Genomic DNA, 14,998 nt, shown 5'->3' on the forward strand with positions numbered 1-14,998 from the left:
GAATGTACAAAGACTTACCGAAAAACGTATTTAACACTTTTAACAGTACCTGTTTTGTCATTTGGGATGTAAACATATCTTGATGCTATTTCCTCAATGGGGTCATTTTGTTTCTGCACTGCATACTTGTAATATATTGGAACCCCCCATGCTAATCTTTCCCAAACTGGAAATGTTGCTTCAATCAAATAGCCTTCCTGTTGTAGGTCCCTAAGCAACAAGAAATTCCATGACAGTAAAAAAACACTTTACAATATAAAGATCACATATAACTTTTACCTCAGTTATATTTACTTGCACAATTCATATTGTATTTGCTACCTGTAGGCTATAATATAGTATGTTGTAATTATAAATTAATAAAAAAACTTACAAAAAATGTGTAATTTGTAGTTCAACGTATTCATTCCCAAAAAGCAGCAAAAGGGTGTCATGCTTTCTGTCAAATGCAAATCTTTTGTCCAGAACAGCATAAATGTAGAAAGTGAACATTGGCTGTTTTTCTGGAGCCCTCACTGGGGAAGGTTTTCTATGAAAAAATAAAACATTATTTAAATTAATCTTAAAAACAATAAGTCGTCATATCCTGTATCTATTTAGGTCAAACATTTAATATAAGTGGATTATATTATAATGTTGCAAACCTTTTTTTACTATCGACCTTATCCGCTGCGGTCTGCTTCTTCTCCTCCTTCGACTCTTTGGTCTTTCCGGCTGCAGTAGCCGCTGCATATGATTTTGGCTCTTCTGGTCCTGACTTGAGGTTAGTGTCTTTTTGTGAATCTCCTTCTAAATGTTTTTCATTTGTGTCTTTATCTTTCTGATGATCTCCACCTTGTTTTCCACAACCATCTGATAGTTCAGTCCTTTCTTTTGTCTCCTTAGTAGGTTCCCCTGATTCACTCATTCTCCTTTTCTTACTCTCTACACTTTCCTCCTTTTCTCCACCACTTACATTTCCTTTGTTCCTCGGCAGCACAGTTTCCACCTTCGTCCTAACATCTTCAGGACTGATGTCTGTTGGCTGTGACACTTCTGTGGTCTCTGTGTTGCCATTGATCTCTGTTTGAGTCTGCTGTGTTGCATGACTGACAGTCTCCGTCTGAGTCTCCTTGTTTTCCAACTTACTTGAGCCTGTTTGAGTCTGAGCCTCTTTGCTCAGCGGCTCAGACTCTGTTGCGCCTGTGCTGTGCCTTCCATGGCCTCTGGATCTGGATCTGCTTGGGTGACTCGTATGCTTGCCTTTCGGTTGATTCTGTGAATTCGTTCTAAATGAAGATGTGCTGCCATCTCTTTTTTGAGTCCCCTTCTTCTGTTCACCTGCATTTCCTTTCGCTCTACCTTTTCCCTTCTTTGGCATTTCTACCTTCTTACAGCTTGTGCCTTCCTGGTTCTTGCAAAAGAGGTTCAAAGGTCAAATATCTTCAAAAATAAATATTTTGTAAATGTGTATGTAATATAGGCTATATGGCACAAGTATGAAGGACTAAAAATGACATAAGGAAAAATAAATAAATAAAAGTATAAATAAATAAATAAATGCAGAAATATAGTAAAAAATAAATACATTTTGGTCATATAAATGGCTATTTCTGTATTTTTACATGTATTTATTTATTTATTTAGGCATTTCTATATGTATTTATTTATGTATTTCTACATTTATTTCTACATTTATGTATTTCTATATTTATTTATATATTTATTTCTACATTTATTTGTTTCTGTATTTCCACATTTCTACATTTATTTATTTCTGTATTTCCACATTTCTACATTTATTTATTTCTGTATTTCCACATTTCTACATTTATTTTTCCCTCCGCCTGTATGCTAATTGAGTGGGGGGTGCCAACATCAGTCTGAAGCAGGATTGGTTAGAGAGATGTGATCGAATCGACTACTACTGCCTTGATTTCACTGGTACAAGAAAGCCTACTCGCCTCGTTGCTTGGGTTAATAGAAGCTATTAATAGAACATACAGGATGAGAGACTGAGGACAGAGATAATTAACCCTTTCTACATGTTTACCTTACACACAGGTGTACTGATAATTATAAAGTATTGTCTTTTTACTCGCGAAGGTTTTATTGCACATAAGGAGCGTAGCTGTCGGCAAATTGAGTAGTTTGGACTGGAGCTAACTTAACTTCCCCGTCTGCACAGCGACGTCTGCGTCTGTGTGCGCGACAGAATGGAGGGGAAGCTGCAGCCTGATAATAAACAGTCCCGAGCCCGTTTAATACCGCGTTTCGGTGCCATCATTAGAAACAGTAGCAGTATTTAGGACCTTATTGATTTTAGAGAAAGTTTGGGTCCTTTCAGAACCGGGTCTCGATCCCCATGACCCCATCTTTAATAAAAACTATACTGAGTAACAAAAGAACGATGGTCTAGGCTACACATCATTAGTTGACAGTGTATGGTTTAATTTGTCTAACATTATATTCAATGCACAAATTCTTCAGTGTGGGTGCATTAAAGTCTGAAATTAAGCAAAATGTTCTCGGATCCGCTGATGGATGTGTCACCATAGATTAAGAAGATGTCAATCAGTAGAACAGGTGTTGTGCCTAATTTCGACCCCCTGCCAAATTATTACCCCGCTCGTTGAAGTCAGTACCTGATTGCCTAATCCCAACCCCGCCCGGCAGTGCATGATGAACCCGTCCAAAGCAAAGCATCAGGCTCACAACAAACTGTAAAACTAGGCAATGCTGATCAAATATGAATGAAGATTCTGTTGCTGGATTGTCTATTTCTCGCTTTAAATCTTTTCAGAAATATATTTCAGTGTAGGCTACTGTTGAAAACTGACGATCCACACCGCCCGACTCATTACCATAGATGGTATTACACACCTTAGATATAAACACACACTCTAGCCGCAGCATTCATAGGTAGCCTGCGTCCAGAGATGGATAGATGGATCGTTTGCTTCTGTCTGGTTAACGATGCGGCCCCCAGCTAACCAATCCTGCTTCAGACTGATGTTGGCCCCCCCCCCCCACTCAATTAGCATACAGGCGCAGGGAAAAATAAATGTAGAAATGTGGAAATACATAAATAAATAAATGTAGAAATGTGGAAATACATAAATAAATAAATGGACAAATAAATATATAAATAAATAAATGTATAAATACATAAATAAATACACATAGAAATGCATAAATACTTAAATACATGTAAAAATACAGAAATAGCCATTTATATTACCAAAATGTATTTATTGTTTTACTATATTTCTGCATTTATTTATTTATTTCTACTTTTATTTATTTATTTATTTATTTTTCCTTATGTCATTTTTAGTCCTTCATAACAAGGAGTATGATTGCAGAAAAAAAAAAAGTTGGTATTGAACATTGATGGATCAACACATTTTGTGGAGAAATCATGTGTGCGTGTGTGTTCAAAAATGGGTTTCAGGATGCGTTTAAACTATGATTTTGTATTATTATTTTTTTTCAAAGCCATAGTTTGCCACAGACTATTGCCTAATCATGGTGAGGAGACATCCATGATTTTGCCTGTGGCTATTATGGTTTGGCTGCAAAAACCACAGTTTAAACACGGTTACTACACAATGACTTTTTAATTTTTCATAAGGAATCACAGAACATTGCATCGCCTCAGTGACTGTAACGACAGTCCACTCAAATTCATGACAATGTTTTATGTTTTTTCGACAGCACATCGTCAACAATCTCATAGCCATCTCTGTTCACAAATAACAACTTCCTCATTGCTTCTTTTAGGTTTAGTTAATGAGGAATGATACTGCCTCACATATTTCTCGAAAAGGGAAATGCAAAAAATGTTTAAATACAGTTTGGTAAATTTAAGTGAAATTTTTAAATTTTAAAACGCACATCATGAACCACAAACCTCTGTGAGAATCGTTTACAACAAACCGAGAGGATACATAACAACAAAATATATCACGGCATATGCCTACCTGAATTGATCATTGGCTTTGTAAAAAGATGACAGATACATGTTTTGGAGAGTCACTCTTCTTGAACAGTTTTCACTCCTGTCAGCAAACCGAACTATTCCTTGCAGTTCCGCTCTCTTCGCTTCTTATATTGCATTCGGTACATAACTTTCAGTTTCGTTTCGCCAGCTGGTTTCTATACACTGGCCGTTCCCTCGTCATTACAACGAACGAACGCAATTATGAAGGTAATATGATGCCTTAAATACATGCATTACACTTAAGAATAACATTAACTCATGAATATTAATTAGATCCTCAAACTGACGTTGCTTGCCTTGACCATCTTAACATTATTTTATTACTGTATTTGAGAGAATAATGATAATACGTATTATTATTAAACGGTATTAATACATTAAAATACTCTATTAACTTAGTGTTGCAATATCTAATAATTATTTCTTTCTATGATTTATGGAATAGGGAACTTCAAAAGGAAGATGGTGCAGCTGTTTCTGGGTTATTTCATGCTGAAAGATGGATTCATATTTCATTCTCACATCCGCAAAAGTCAAGTCTTTACATCCACAATGTAGAGATGGTTCACTTCACATGAAATAGTGCCAAGGTGTGCATTATACAATGCTAAAGCAAGTGGACCTTCCATTTTCAATAGTTGTTTAATGTGGTTCATTTATATGCATGTATTTACTGCATGGAGGCATAGCCTAATTTTTTATGGTCTTAAAATTTCAATAACTTGACATATAACATACTAATTTCTCTGTAATCAAGCATAATGAGTTTTTTAGTAAAATAAATACTGAAGAGATTAAAGGAAACTTTCACATTTAATTTCTAGGCTTGTCTTAAACTTATAACAGCAGAGTTGATATGTGTACAATTGTCTATGCTAAAGTTATGACCTTCAAAAAAATAAATGTTCAACAAACTGATGTGAAGCAGGAAGAGTAATTCATCGTGGATGCTTGTTTCAATTTACTTTAGACAGAACTGATTTAAAGTCTATTTGCACTTGGAAAAACGTCCTCGTTTTGGCATGTTTGGAAGCAGTGTTCTACTTAGATGTCTCCTCACACATTATTTTCCTGCAGGGGACAAGAAACAACCTTAGAAAACATAGATCCAAAACTTTGAGACTAGCCAAACTACATTTCTTTTGTAGTCTGGTATATGATTATTGACATATTTTACACAACATATTATTGACAGTGAAACGATTTAAAGTAAAAACCAAGTAAAAACTGTTTGCACATGTAACGGAGGCAAGCTAGTAAGAGTAGTGCATATAAACTTCACTCTGACGCTTTTAAACTTTAGCGTCCTGGTTAGCGCGCCCGCCTATCATGCCAGACACGGCGGTTCGAAGCCCGCTCGGAGCAGGGACCAGTTACATGTTGGTGCATTGGGAGTGAGGTTTAAGGAGTTGAGTGTAATGGATGCAAGCTAGTAAGGCCCTGCCCAAATGGCACACTTCATATGCACTTTTGATCTTGTGGACTTGCAATGGCTGCCGTATGCGCATGTCCGTTAAGTCCATAAGACAGTAAGGGGTGCTTCTCAATATCCCTCCTCATTTCCTCCGTCCTCCATCCCATCACCCGGAAACTGATCGAGCTCAGCCATCTTGAGGAACATCTCAATTCTCTAATTGCACTGCGAAGAGACGAGGAATGAGGAGTGAGGAAGCTTCCAGAGGAGCTATGAGCTATAAGGTAGATCCTTTGAGCGCAGCTGATGACGCAGTGAAGTGGTGCTCGAATGATCAAGAAAATTCCAATATACAAATAAGCTTTTCTTAGATCCCTCCGTCCTTTGAGTCTTTTTTCTTGCATCCTTCCCTCGCAATCTGAAGGGGTGGAGCTAAGACGCGAGTAAAGGAAGCGAGGAAAGGAAACGAGGATGCACAAATAAGAATTGAAAAGCAGCCAGGGTGTCCCATTTGTCATTTTAGGTTTCAGAAGTGTGCTCGCGAGCGCCCCCCTTTGCAGTTGATATGTGCCCTTGATGCGCACTTTTGCAGAGCCCGCACTGATGCGAGCTCCACAGCAGACTTCTTCCTGAAAGTCAAAGTGGCGTTACGTCACGAAAGTGCGGACACGTCGGAAGACCGCAAGTGCTTAGGGTGCCATTTGGGACAGGACCTAAGAGCTGTGGATGTAAACTTCACTCCCCTAGCCTCAAGAGGCACGCTGGCGCCTGACATCTTTAGGGGCCGTTCACGTCACATCTAAAAACACATGGAAAAAGCTGGCCGTGCAACTTTCTCCTCTTTTCAAAAGCAACCGGGAGAGCTGCTGTTGCTAAGCATGCATGAGCCATGTTCTCCATGAAGGCGAAGAAGTTTCAGCAAAGGGCTAATGCAAGGGCTGGATTTCCATTAGCTCTACTACTAGTTATATTTATGAGATGAGAAATAAAAAACCTGCCCTGTACAGCTATGATCAGCTGTTCGCCCATCTTGGCTGAGCTTTCGATGTTGTTAAGGAAAGGCTGAAGCTGATCGGTTGGTTCTTGTCATGACCTACAGTGCGTTTGCAGCATTCTGAAAAGTTGAGATATTTTCATCTTGCTGCAGTGTAGACGTGCCTGGGAAAAACAAGCGCGTTGCGCATCGCTCTCTATTTAAGTGCGCTTGTCTATATTTAAGATCACGAACTTAAGCGCGCAAAAGACGCAACATGTGAACTGCCCCTTAGACTCCAGTCTTTAGCGTCCTTGTTAGCACGCTGCCTAACAGGCCAGAGACGCGGGTTCGAATCCCGCTCCGAGCAGGTCGAGTAGGACCGCTTACATTGGTTCCTTGGCCAGGATGGAAGTGTGGAAAAGATCACATTCTCTATTCCTAACCTTCTCTCTTTCTCCTCATCCTCTATTTTCATCTCAAAATCCTCGTTCTCAAAAAACTCCATCTCTATACAGCCCAGCAGTTCCTCAATGTCTCCTTCCCCCCCCTCATCCTCTTTGGAGCAGCTTTGTTTTATTTGATTCCTATCTTTGTACTGAGATTCCAGAACCTTCCCTCTCCGGGTCTCACGTTCAAACATCTGCAATGAAGCAAAAATCCACTCCAACAGTTCAGTGTACATCTACACGACTAAAAATTATTTTGTGTTATAGAATCATATATCTTTTAAAGGAATATTTCATTCATAAATAAATATCTTGTCATCATTTACTCTGATTTCAAGGCAATATGAATATTAAAGAGTGAATGTGTTTGCACATGTGAAGGAAGGTGTATTTGTGTCCCACCTCTGAGACCAAGGCCTTCTCATTCTTCTTCAGTCTGAACAGGCTTGGTGACATCCTCAGCAGTTTGACGGTTCCCAGCTGAGATCCACAGCACACCAAACTGTCTTTATTTTGTACACGGATGCTGTACAAAGCTTCGTCACAAACCTGTGAAGAAGAAAAAAAACACAAACAGTATAAACAAATAATAATTCTATATTTAAGTGGGAGACATTCTCAGTATGAAAAGGAAATATTTAAGACTGACTTTGAGACTGAGAGTAGGATCCTTCTGTTTAAATAGTATGTCCCATACATCCAAAGTCCCATCCATCTTCACCGTAAAGAAGACAGAGGGTCTGACTGGACTCCAACAGCCATCTAACAGATAAGTCATGTGATTTCTGTAGAAACAGATTAGAAATATTGGCTCTTGTGGAAGTAGATGCACCAAACAACTCTTTAAAGGGTTAGTTCACCCAAAAATGAAAATTCTGTCAGTAATTACTCACCCTCATGTTGTTCCAACCCCGTAAGACTTTCGTTCATCTTCGGAACACAAATTAAGATATTTTTGATTAAATCTGAGAGCTGGATCACTCCTCCATAGGCTTCTTAAGGGATCGAACCTGACCGGCCCAAAAGTTATGAAAGACATCGTTAAAATAGTCCGAGTGACTACAGTGGCTCAATCTTAAGTTTATCAAGCGACGAGAATACTTTTTGTGCGCAAAAAACAAACAAAAATAACGACTTTATTCAACTCATTTCCTTCTCTGTACGGCCGTAAAATATTTCACGTAGTGATATTGCGCAAAGCCTTTAGGTTGCACGTCACACGTAGGCTCACTATTGGCCGACGCTGGTCATGTGTGTGATGCGTGACGTACAACCTAGAAGCTTTGCGTAGTTTCACTACGTGAAATATCACGGCCGAACAGAGAAGGAAATGATTAGTTGAATAAAGTCGTTATTTTTGTTTGTTTTTTGCACACAAAAAGTATTCTCGTCGCTTGATAAACTTAAGATTGAGCCACTGTAGTCACTTGGACTATTTTAACGATGTCTTTCATAACTTTTGGGCCGGCCAGTTTCGATCCCTTAAGAAGCCTATGGAGGAGTGATCCAGCTCTCAGATTTAATCAAAAATATCTTAATTTGTGTTCCGAAGATGAACGAAAGTCTTACAGGGTTGGAACAACATGAGGGTGAGTAATTACTGACAGAATTTTCATTTTTGGGTGAACTAACCCTTTAAAGCAGTGGTTCTCCACCTTTTTTGACTTTTCAGACATTTTTATTGATTTATTCAATCAATATGCTTAATTAATTTAATATATTAACTATAATTAATTCTGTAATTCCAGAAGTTATTCTGTATACCAGTAACCATTGTACTTTCATTTAGGAAATATAACTTGTTATAATATTAAGTCAATAATTAAGATAGGAAATCTCTGTAATACAGCCCTGGACATGTTGATTTTATGTGGGGGGGTTTTTTTTAAATAACTTTTAATAATAATTTCTAAAATTAGAGTTAAATTATTTTCATAAAATAATAATAATAATTTATTAATTTAAATACTTTTTTTTTTATATATAAATAAATTCAAATCAAAATTAAAGTCATCCTCTGGCCCCCTGATTGAGAACCAATAACTTAAAGTATAGTTGATCTAAATGTACATTACACATAAAATACAACCCATCTGAGAGGTATAAATGCTGCTCTGTCAGTATTTCATAACCACAACACAGAGGTTCTTACTTGGTGGACATGATGGAGGTCTCATTGATGTCCTCTGACCAGATGCGGGCAGTGCAATCACCCACGGTCAAGAAGTACTTCGGAAAGAAAGGGTTCCTCTGCAAGGCGTAAATGGGGCCATGGTGTCCGTGGTATGTGCCAACAATCGACTCGTTTGGGGTTTCTAACTTGCGATTACATGAGACCACAACCCCCTGCTCTGTGCCTACCATAAACTTGGCCTTGTGTAATCGAAAGGAAAAAAACTTTAACATTTTTAACATGAGTTTCCACAAGGGAATAGGCCAAACAAAATGAAAACTGCTCTTACCATAGTGTTCTCAAACTCCATTGAGACGGCACCAAAAGCATTGTCACAGTTTCCCGTCTTACTGGGGTCAAGCACGAGCCGCTTGCTGGGCTCACTCATCTTTCGAATGTCCCAGAACAGTACCTGGAGTCATACAGATACTTCTTTGAGTTTACAGTACATAACATGACTAATTTGAAGGGTTTGTTATAGCTGTCCAGTTCAAAAAGGTGCTGTGAAATATTGTTGGCTTATTTAATTGTTTGTAGACTGTTGTGTCACGGTAGACAGACCTGACCATCTGTAGAAGCTGAGAAAGTTTCAGTGCATATCTTTGACTGCAGCCAGATGACCTTGTAGACAGGATCTCTATGGCTATGCTCAATGGCGGACATCTGTACTGGCCGGCTGCCGCTCCGTGTGTCCCAATAGCCTGGAAATAGGGCAAACTTTCTGACTAGAGGACAGTAAAGACATCTAAATGGCACATAAACAGTAGACTGTAAGGACTGCATCTCTGAGCTTGAGTGTTTCAGATCAGATGGATTGAAGAGGCCTTATATAACCATTCATAATAAAAACAGACCGATTTGTCCATTGTAGCCTCCCCCAACAAGGATGTGAATATCTTTGGGGTTGTACTCCAGACAAACAAGTGGAGATACAGGTTTCAGAGTCATCTCCGGTTTATTGCTTTTTTCTGTAGGTGGGAATAAATAAGTACAATTATTACCAAGAGTGGTATGTGTGCCAGAATAATATATGTGCATTACATACCAGTGTTCCATATATATGAGTCAAAGCTCATATCTTTAGGTGCTCTCTGAAATTCCAGGCAAGAGTAGGCAACAGCTAGTTTATGATTATCGAGTGGATGCCAGGACAAACTGGTGGCAGCACGCTTTTTTTTATTTGGGTCTCTAGAGAAAATCACATAGGGTTTTAGTTACATGAGTGGGACAGAAATGACATACTGCATCTACCTACCTATGTCTAAACAAGGTGTCCATGTGCTCACCTGAACACATTGATTGTTCTCGCTGATGGCTCTTGCTGATGGCTCGGCTTCTTTTTCTTCACCACCCTCTTAGCTTGATAAAAATCTGAGTAGATGTCAGCTTTGCTCTGCTTGACACAGTGTTCCGTGACCTGCAGCGGACAGGAAGACAATACTCAGACTCAGAATTACAATCACTTCATGAACTCTACTGAGGACCCTATAGGGTACCTACTGCATCTGTGAGATTTAAATAGCAGTTCTGAGAAAGATGGAGATAAAATATGAAACCAAAACCAGATTCAATTGAATTATCTCCCTGCTGTCTTAAAGGACATTCTTTACTCTCATGTTGTTCCAACTTCCAAAACCATGTGACTTGAACACAAAAGAAGTCCAGAAGATTGTTATTGTTTTATGCAATTGCACTGTCAATGCCTATGCAATTGCAATGAATGGAAACTACAGCTTTCAAGCTTCAAAAGGCAAAAGCACCATAAAAGTATAAAAGAATCATACAAATAATGCACCCGCCTCATCACTTGGGTTTAAAACAACATGATGGTGGTCAGAAGTACAGTATTTTTTATCTTTAGCTGAACTATTCCTTAAACACTACAGATCCTGACATACTGCTAAAATGTTTTTCTTTTTTAAATGGTAATTGTGGTTATGGTGTTGGCACTCACAGTAGCAATTTCCATAACCGTGTTCTGATAACACACATCCTTCTGCACTTTCTTCCTGTAGCGGCCAGTTGCCTCAATGTCGCCTGCATCCATCGTTTTCGGCCACCCCCCCTCTGCATGGTTCATTCCATGTGACACTGTCTCAGAGTCAATTTGAGTCTCTGCGTCCACCTGAACAGGTCAAAAAGACATTTTCATGTCTCCACCATGTCCTAATATCCTGGATAAAATATTAATCTCAAAAAAAGAGGATGGAAATATATCTTGAATTAAGTTATTTTTTTGTATCTCATGGTTAATAAGATTTCCCATGTAGTAGTTTATGCTTTTAAAAAAAGGAAATGGGGCAAGAAAATATAGTCTGAAAAAATTTAGATTTTTTTTAAAGCCATTTAGCAAATTTATCATGTTTAGTTATGATTAAGAGAATCATTTTGCATGTAACCTATAGTAAAAGACAAAACAGTCATATTTGACAAATCTCACTGCTGTTCACATCATTGTTGCTCTTCTCACCTCATTCTGTGACAATTCCTTGTGGAATTGTGTGCCTAGAACTACAGATCTCTTACTATTAAGTCGGTGGCCAGAGAAGGGTCAGGCGGGATGTCCTCCTGCACCACCATACTTTCTGAAATGTTACATGACTCACTGCACTCGGTGTCCATTTTGAAAGCTAAAGGAAAAAATGGGATAGGGACATGTAAATAGGGCCAGGGAGGGGCATAAAGAGACGTTATATGTACAAAAATCAACATTAAATAATAGGATTTAATTCTATGATTTTTTTTTTTGTACTACTTGATTTATTTCAAATTTTATTTATTAAATGAAAACAATAAAAAAAAGAAAGTTTGTAGACACCCTTTCGTAACAATGGCCAGTCCATACCCTTCCCTTCTACATTACTGGGCAATGAATAGCTAACTTCAGCTCTTTATTTCCACAGAGTTTAAAGGTAACTTACATCATAACAAGAATGACCCATAAAACAGACAATTTTGGTAACTTAGTACGACTGTGTGCTAAACATTTTGCTGTAGGAAACAATATCCGCCACTAGAGAGCGCTGTGGAAGCTTGTTTCAGCCACAGAATAAAACGTTTTAAAAGATAATTGCGACTTTTATCTCACAGTTGAGAGTTTAACTTACATCTCGCATTTCTGACTTTTCCTCGGAATTGTGCGATTAAACTCGCAATTCTTAGGGGAAAAGTCAGAATTGTGAGATAAAAAGTGGCTATTTTTTGGTTTATATTCTGTGGCGGAAAAAACCTTCCTAAACACTAAACGTTCAAATCTCATGTCTCGGCAAACATGGCACAATTAAAGCTAATAATTACTGAATCTCGTCTTATTTTTAGTTCTTCTCGTCTTATTTTTAGTTCTTCTCCACACATTTATGTAATTATTGATGTGTAAGTTAACCTTTTTAAGATATTTTAGGTTTGAAAAATCTGCCGTTGACTTACCTTGACACTGACAGAATGTGCAAGACTCAAAATATAACCGACACTGATAACGTCATTCTCGGATTCTCGGGCCAGAGGAAACCCATTAATATTGTCACGGGACTGAGTATTTAAGCAATTTTTCATATAGGGCGGAGTAATTTTTGTTTTGGCTACTGTAGATAATAGAAATAAACATACGTGCATCATGAATATTAATTAGATTTAATGCTGACATCGGGTAGGCTACTAGGCTACTAGGGCGAACCTTACCGTCTATGGGGCGAAGGCATAGACAGGGGGGCGAATTCGGGCAATGCAGCCAATTCCTTACCATATTACACCACCGACTACTGTAGGAACAAAAAAACTAAATAAATAAAAAACATTGTTTTAATTTTTTTATTTGTTGTAATAATGTTATACAATGTATTCACAAGTTAAAAAGGAAAAATGAACAGAAGTACAGATAATCTAAAAAAAACAAAAGCTGCTGCCATTGTTCATCATTACATTATTTGAATCCAATTAGAATGAATAAATGTGAAAAGAGCATCAAAAAGAGTAAAGCCTGACATTGACCCATACCATACATTGTCTAAATATTCCAAAAAGCTTACATTTTCTCACCTGAGAAACTTGGTAGAGACATTAAATAGATTTTTTTTTCAATCTAGATACATTAATGTACAATAAATCTTGTCTTGTGTAGAAGATACCTGAATCAGTCCTAAACTTGTGAATTATCAGGTTTCTTAACTCTTCGCACCACCACCCTGCTCCTGCGCCCCTGTCTTGTGCCAGGCTGATGCTCAGCTGGATTTCCCTCTCCCTCAGGAGGTGGGCGCTCCACTCGAGGAGGTGAGTGACTCCTGCCGGTTCGGGCTTCATCCACAAACAACTCTATGCCCTCAAACTTTGTGGTCAGCTCTGCAAGTCTCTCTTTCAAAGAGTTAAATTCCTTGTAGAGGTCATTTAGGGCATCAGATAATGGCTGAATCCTGAAAAGACCACATTAAATGGGACAAGTGTGAAAAGAGACACGCTTACACACTTTAGTTCCGTTTCAAAAGTAACTTCTCTTTAGTAAAAGGTCCAGTTGTACGCATCTCTCTCTCTCTCTCTCTCTCTCTCTCTCTCTCTCTCTCTCTCTCTCTCTCTCTCTCTCTCTCTCTCTCTCTCTCTCTATATATATTTATAAACCTAGGCATTTACCGTACCTTCCATAGTCTGGTAGCACTGTATTGTGATCATTCAGAAGGAGGTCTTTGACTTGGGTCATGATGGCATATTTCCAGTTATCCAAGACTAAGGTGAGATTGGCACATCCTCTCAAGTTCACTTTCTCAGCTAACAAATGGAGGGGGGATATGTGTGATCATATATATACACACACAAAAATAGATAACTTACATTTGCAATTATATAACATTTCAAAAGCTTTTAAAGGTAAATAGTAGCTTTTATTGTACATATTCAGTATTTCACCTTCAGCTCTGTAGTCCCACTCTGAAGTCTGTCTTGTGCTTTTCTGAGCAGCTCCCATGGAGAGCACAAAAAGTAACGATATGAGACAATTCATTCCTGTGTAAACAAATAAATTCACATAATCACAAACATTTGTGATTGTTTACACTGGCTAAGAGATGATGGGGTTAAATAATGTATTCATATTGAAGTACTGCCAATATGAAAATCAAAATAATATTTTGTGAAATTACCATTTTATTGCTAGAAAGAAGTGCATACTGTACCTGAGGTGGGTCTGGTCTCGTGAGCCAATGAAATAATTATAAAATGTAAAATGTGTCTTTCTGGCTTTATATATTCACCCTGACCTAATCCCACCCACTGGCTAGGGTTGTGTCTAAAAGCGGAGTTATGTTTCAGTTTCAATATCACACTTTCTTTTATAAGACAAACAGCTTATAAATCAAGGACCCATCTGCCTTTTTCATGTATATTCAATATACCTAACCAACAGTTTAATTGGATACACAACTACGGTATAGGCAAATCTATAGAACTCTGTACAGGGTAAAAAAAATAATAATAGGGTCAAACATCTGAGAGAAAATAATGGTAAAGGAATAATATATAACAACCATTTAAAACTATTTAATGTTAGATTAACCCATTACAAGTATATGACGTATAAGGTTTCCATACCTACCTATTTTCACTGGTGTGGATGTGTTCACATCGGCTAAAACCATACTGACAGCGACAACAACATGCCAATCACCTCTTCCAAATTTGAACGTTCAAAGGTAAAAAATAAAAATAAAACTCAAGGACCAACAACTGTCCCATAAAATTGGTCATCACTTCTGTGGAGGGAAGGTTAGAGAGAGATAAAGAGTTATGTTGAGAGGATAGGATCCAGATGTGTCTGGGGTTATAGATTGAACTTCAGAGAGCTTCAGGTAAGATGTTTGATGTCGAGTTCACTCTACCTCAGCATTCCAGCGACTCATCTGCCACACACATGAGGTCCTTCTGATTGGCTGGAGGTAAAACTTCAGGTCTATTCTTCAACCATTGTTTTTGTTTTTATGAAACACAAAAATTGGCGTAGTCATTTTTAAAAACATTCTGTAAA

At 38.0% G+C, this 14,998-nt stretch overlaps 2 protein-coding genes across 2 annotated transcripts in view; both read right to left on the bottom strand.

Moving 5' to 3' along the window:
• Positions 1–4,074, bottom strand: part of rnf213b (ring finger protein 213b) — a 38,062-nt gene extending 33,988 nt beyond the window's left edge. The window contains exons 1-4 of the mRNA XM_056233680.1: positions 3,963–4,074; positions 645–1,393; positions 374–529; positions 50–210 (exon numbers count right to left, since the gene is read on the bottom strand). Of these exons, the coding sequence (XP_056089655.1) occupies positions 50–210; positions 374–529; positions 645–1,360 (1,033 nt within the window). The 5' untranslated portion in view covers positions 1,361–1,393; positions 3,963–4,074. The remainder of the gene's footprint in view (positions 1–49; positions 211–373; positions 530–644; positions 1,394–3,962) is intronic.
• Positions 4,075–5,022: 948 nt separating this feature from the next.
• On the bottom strand, positions 5,023–11,613 carry dnai2a (dynein, axonemal, intermediate chain 2a). Its single transcript, XM_056233766.1, is given in 13 exon segments — positions 5,023–5,053; positions 6,816–7,012; positions 7,221–7,367; positions 7,468–7,603; positions 8,971–9,191; positions 9,281–9,403; positions 9,553–9,692; positions 9,846–9,959; positions 10,037–10,179; positions 10,278–10,408; positions 10,946–11,116; positions 11,462–11,511; positions 11,514–11,613. Coding segments are annotated over 13 exon segments (1,704 nt in total).
• Between the last annotated feature and the right edge of the window lie 3,385 nt (positions 11,614–14,998).

Source organism: Rhinichthys klamathensis, unplaced genomic scaffold (genome assembly GCF_029890125.1).
Source record: "Rhinichthys klamathensis goyatoka isolate OS25496 unplaced genomic scaffold, OSU_Roscu_1.1 h1tg000376l_1, whole genome shotgun sequence".
Classification (NCBI taxonomy): domain Eukaryota; kingdom Metazoa; phylum Chordata; class Actinopteri; order Cypriniformes; family Leuciscidae; genus Rhinichthys; species Rhinichthys klamathensis.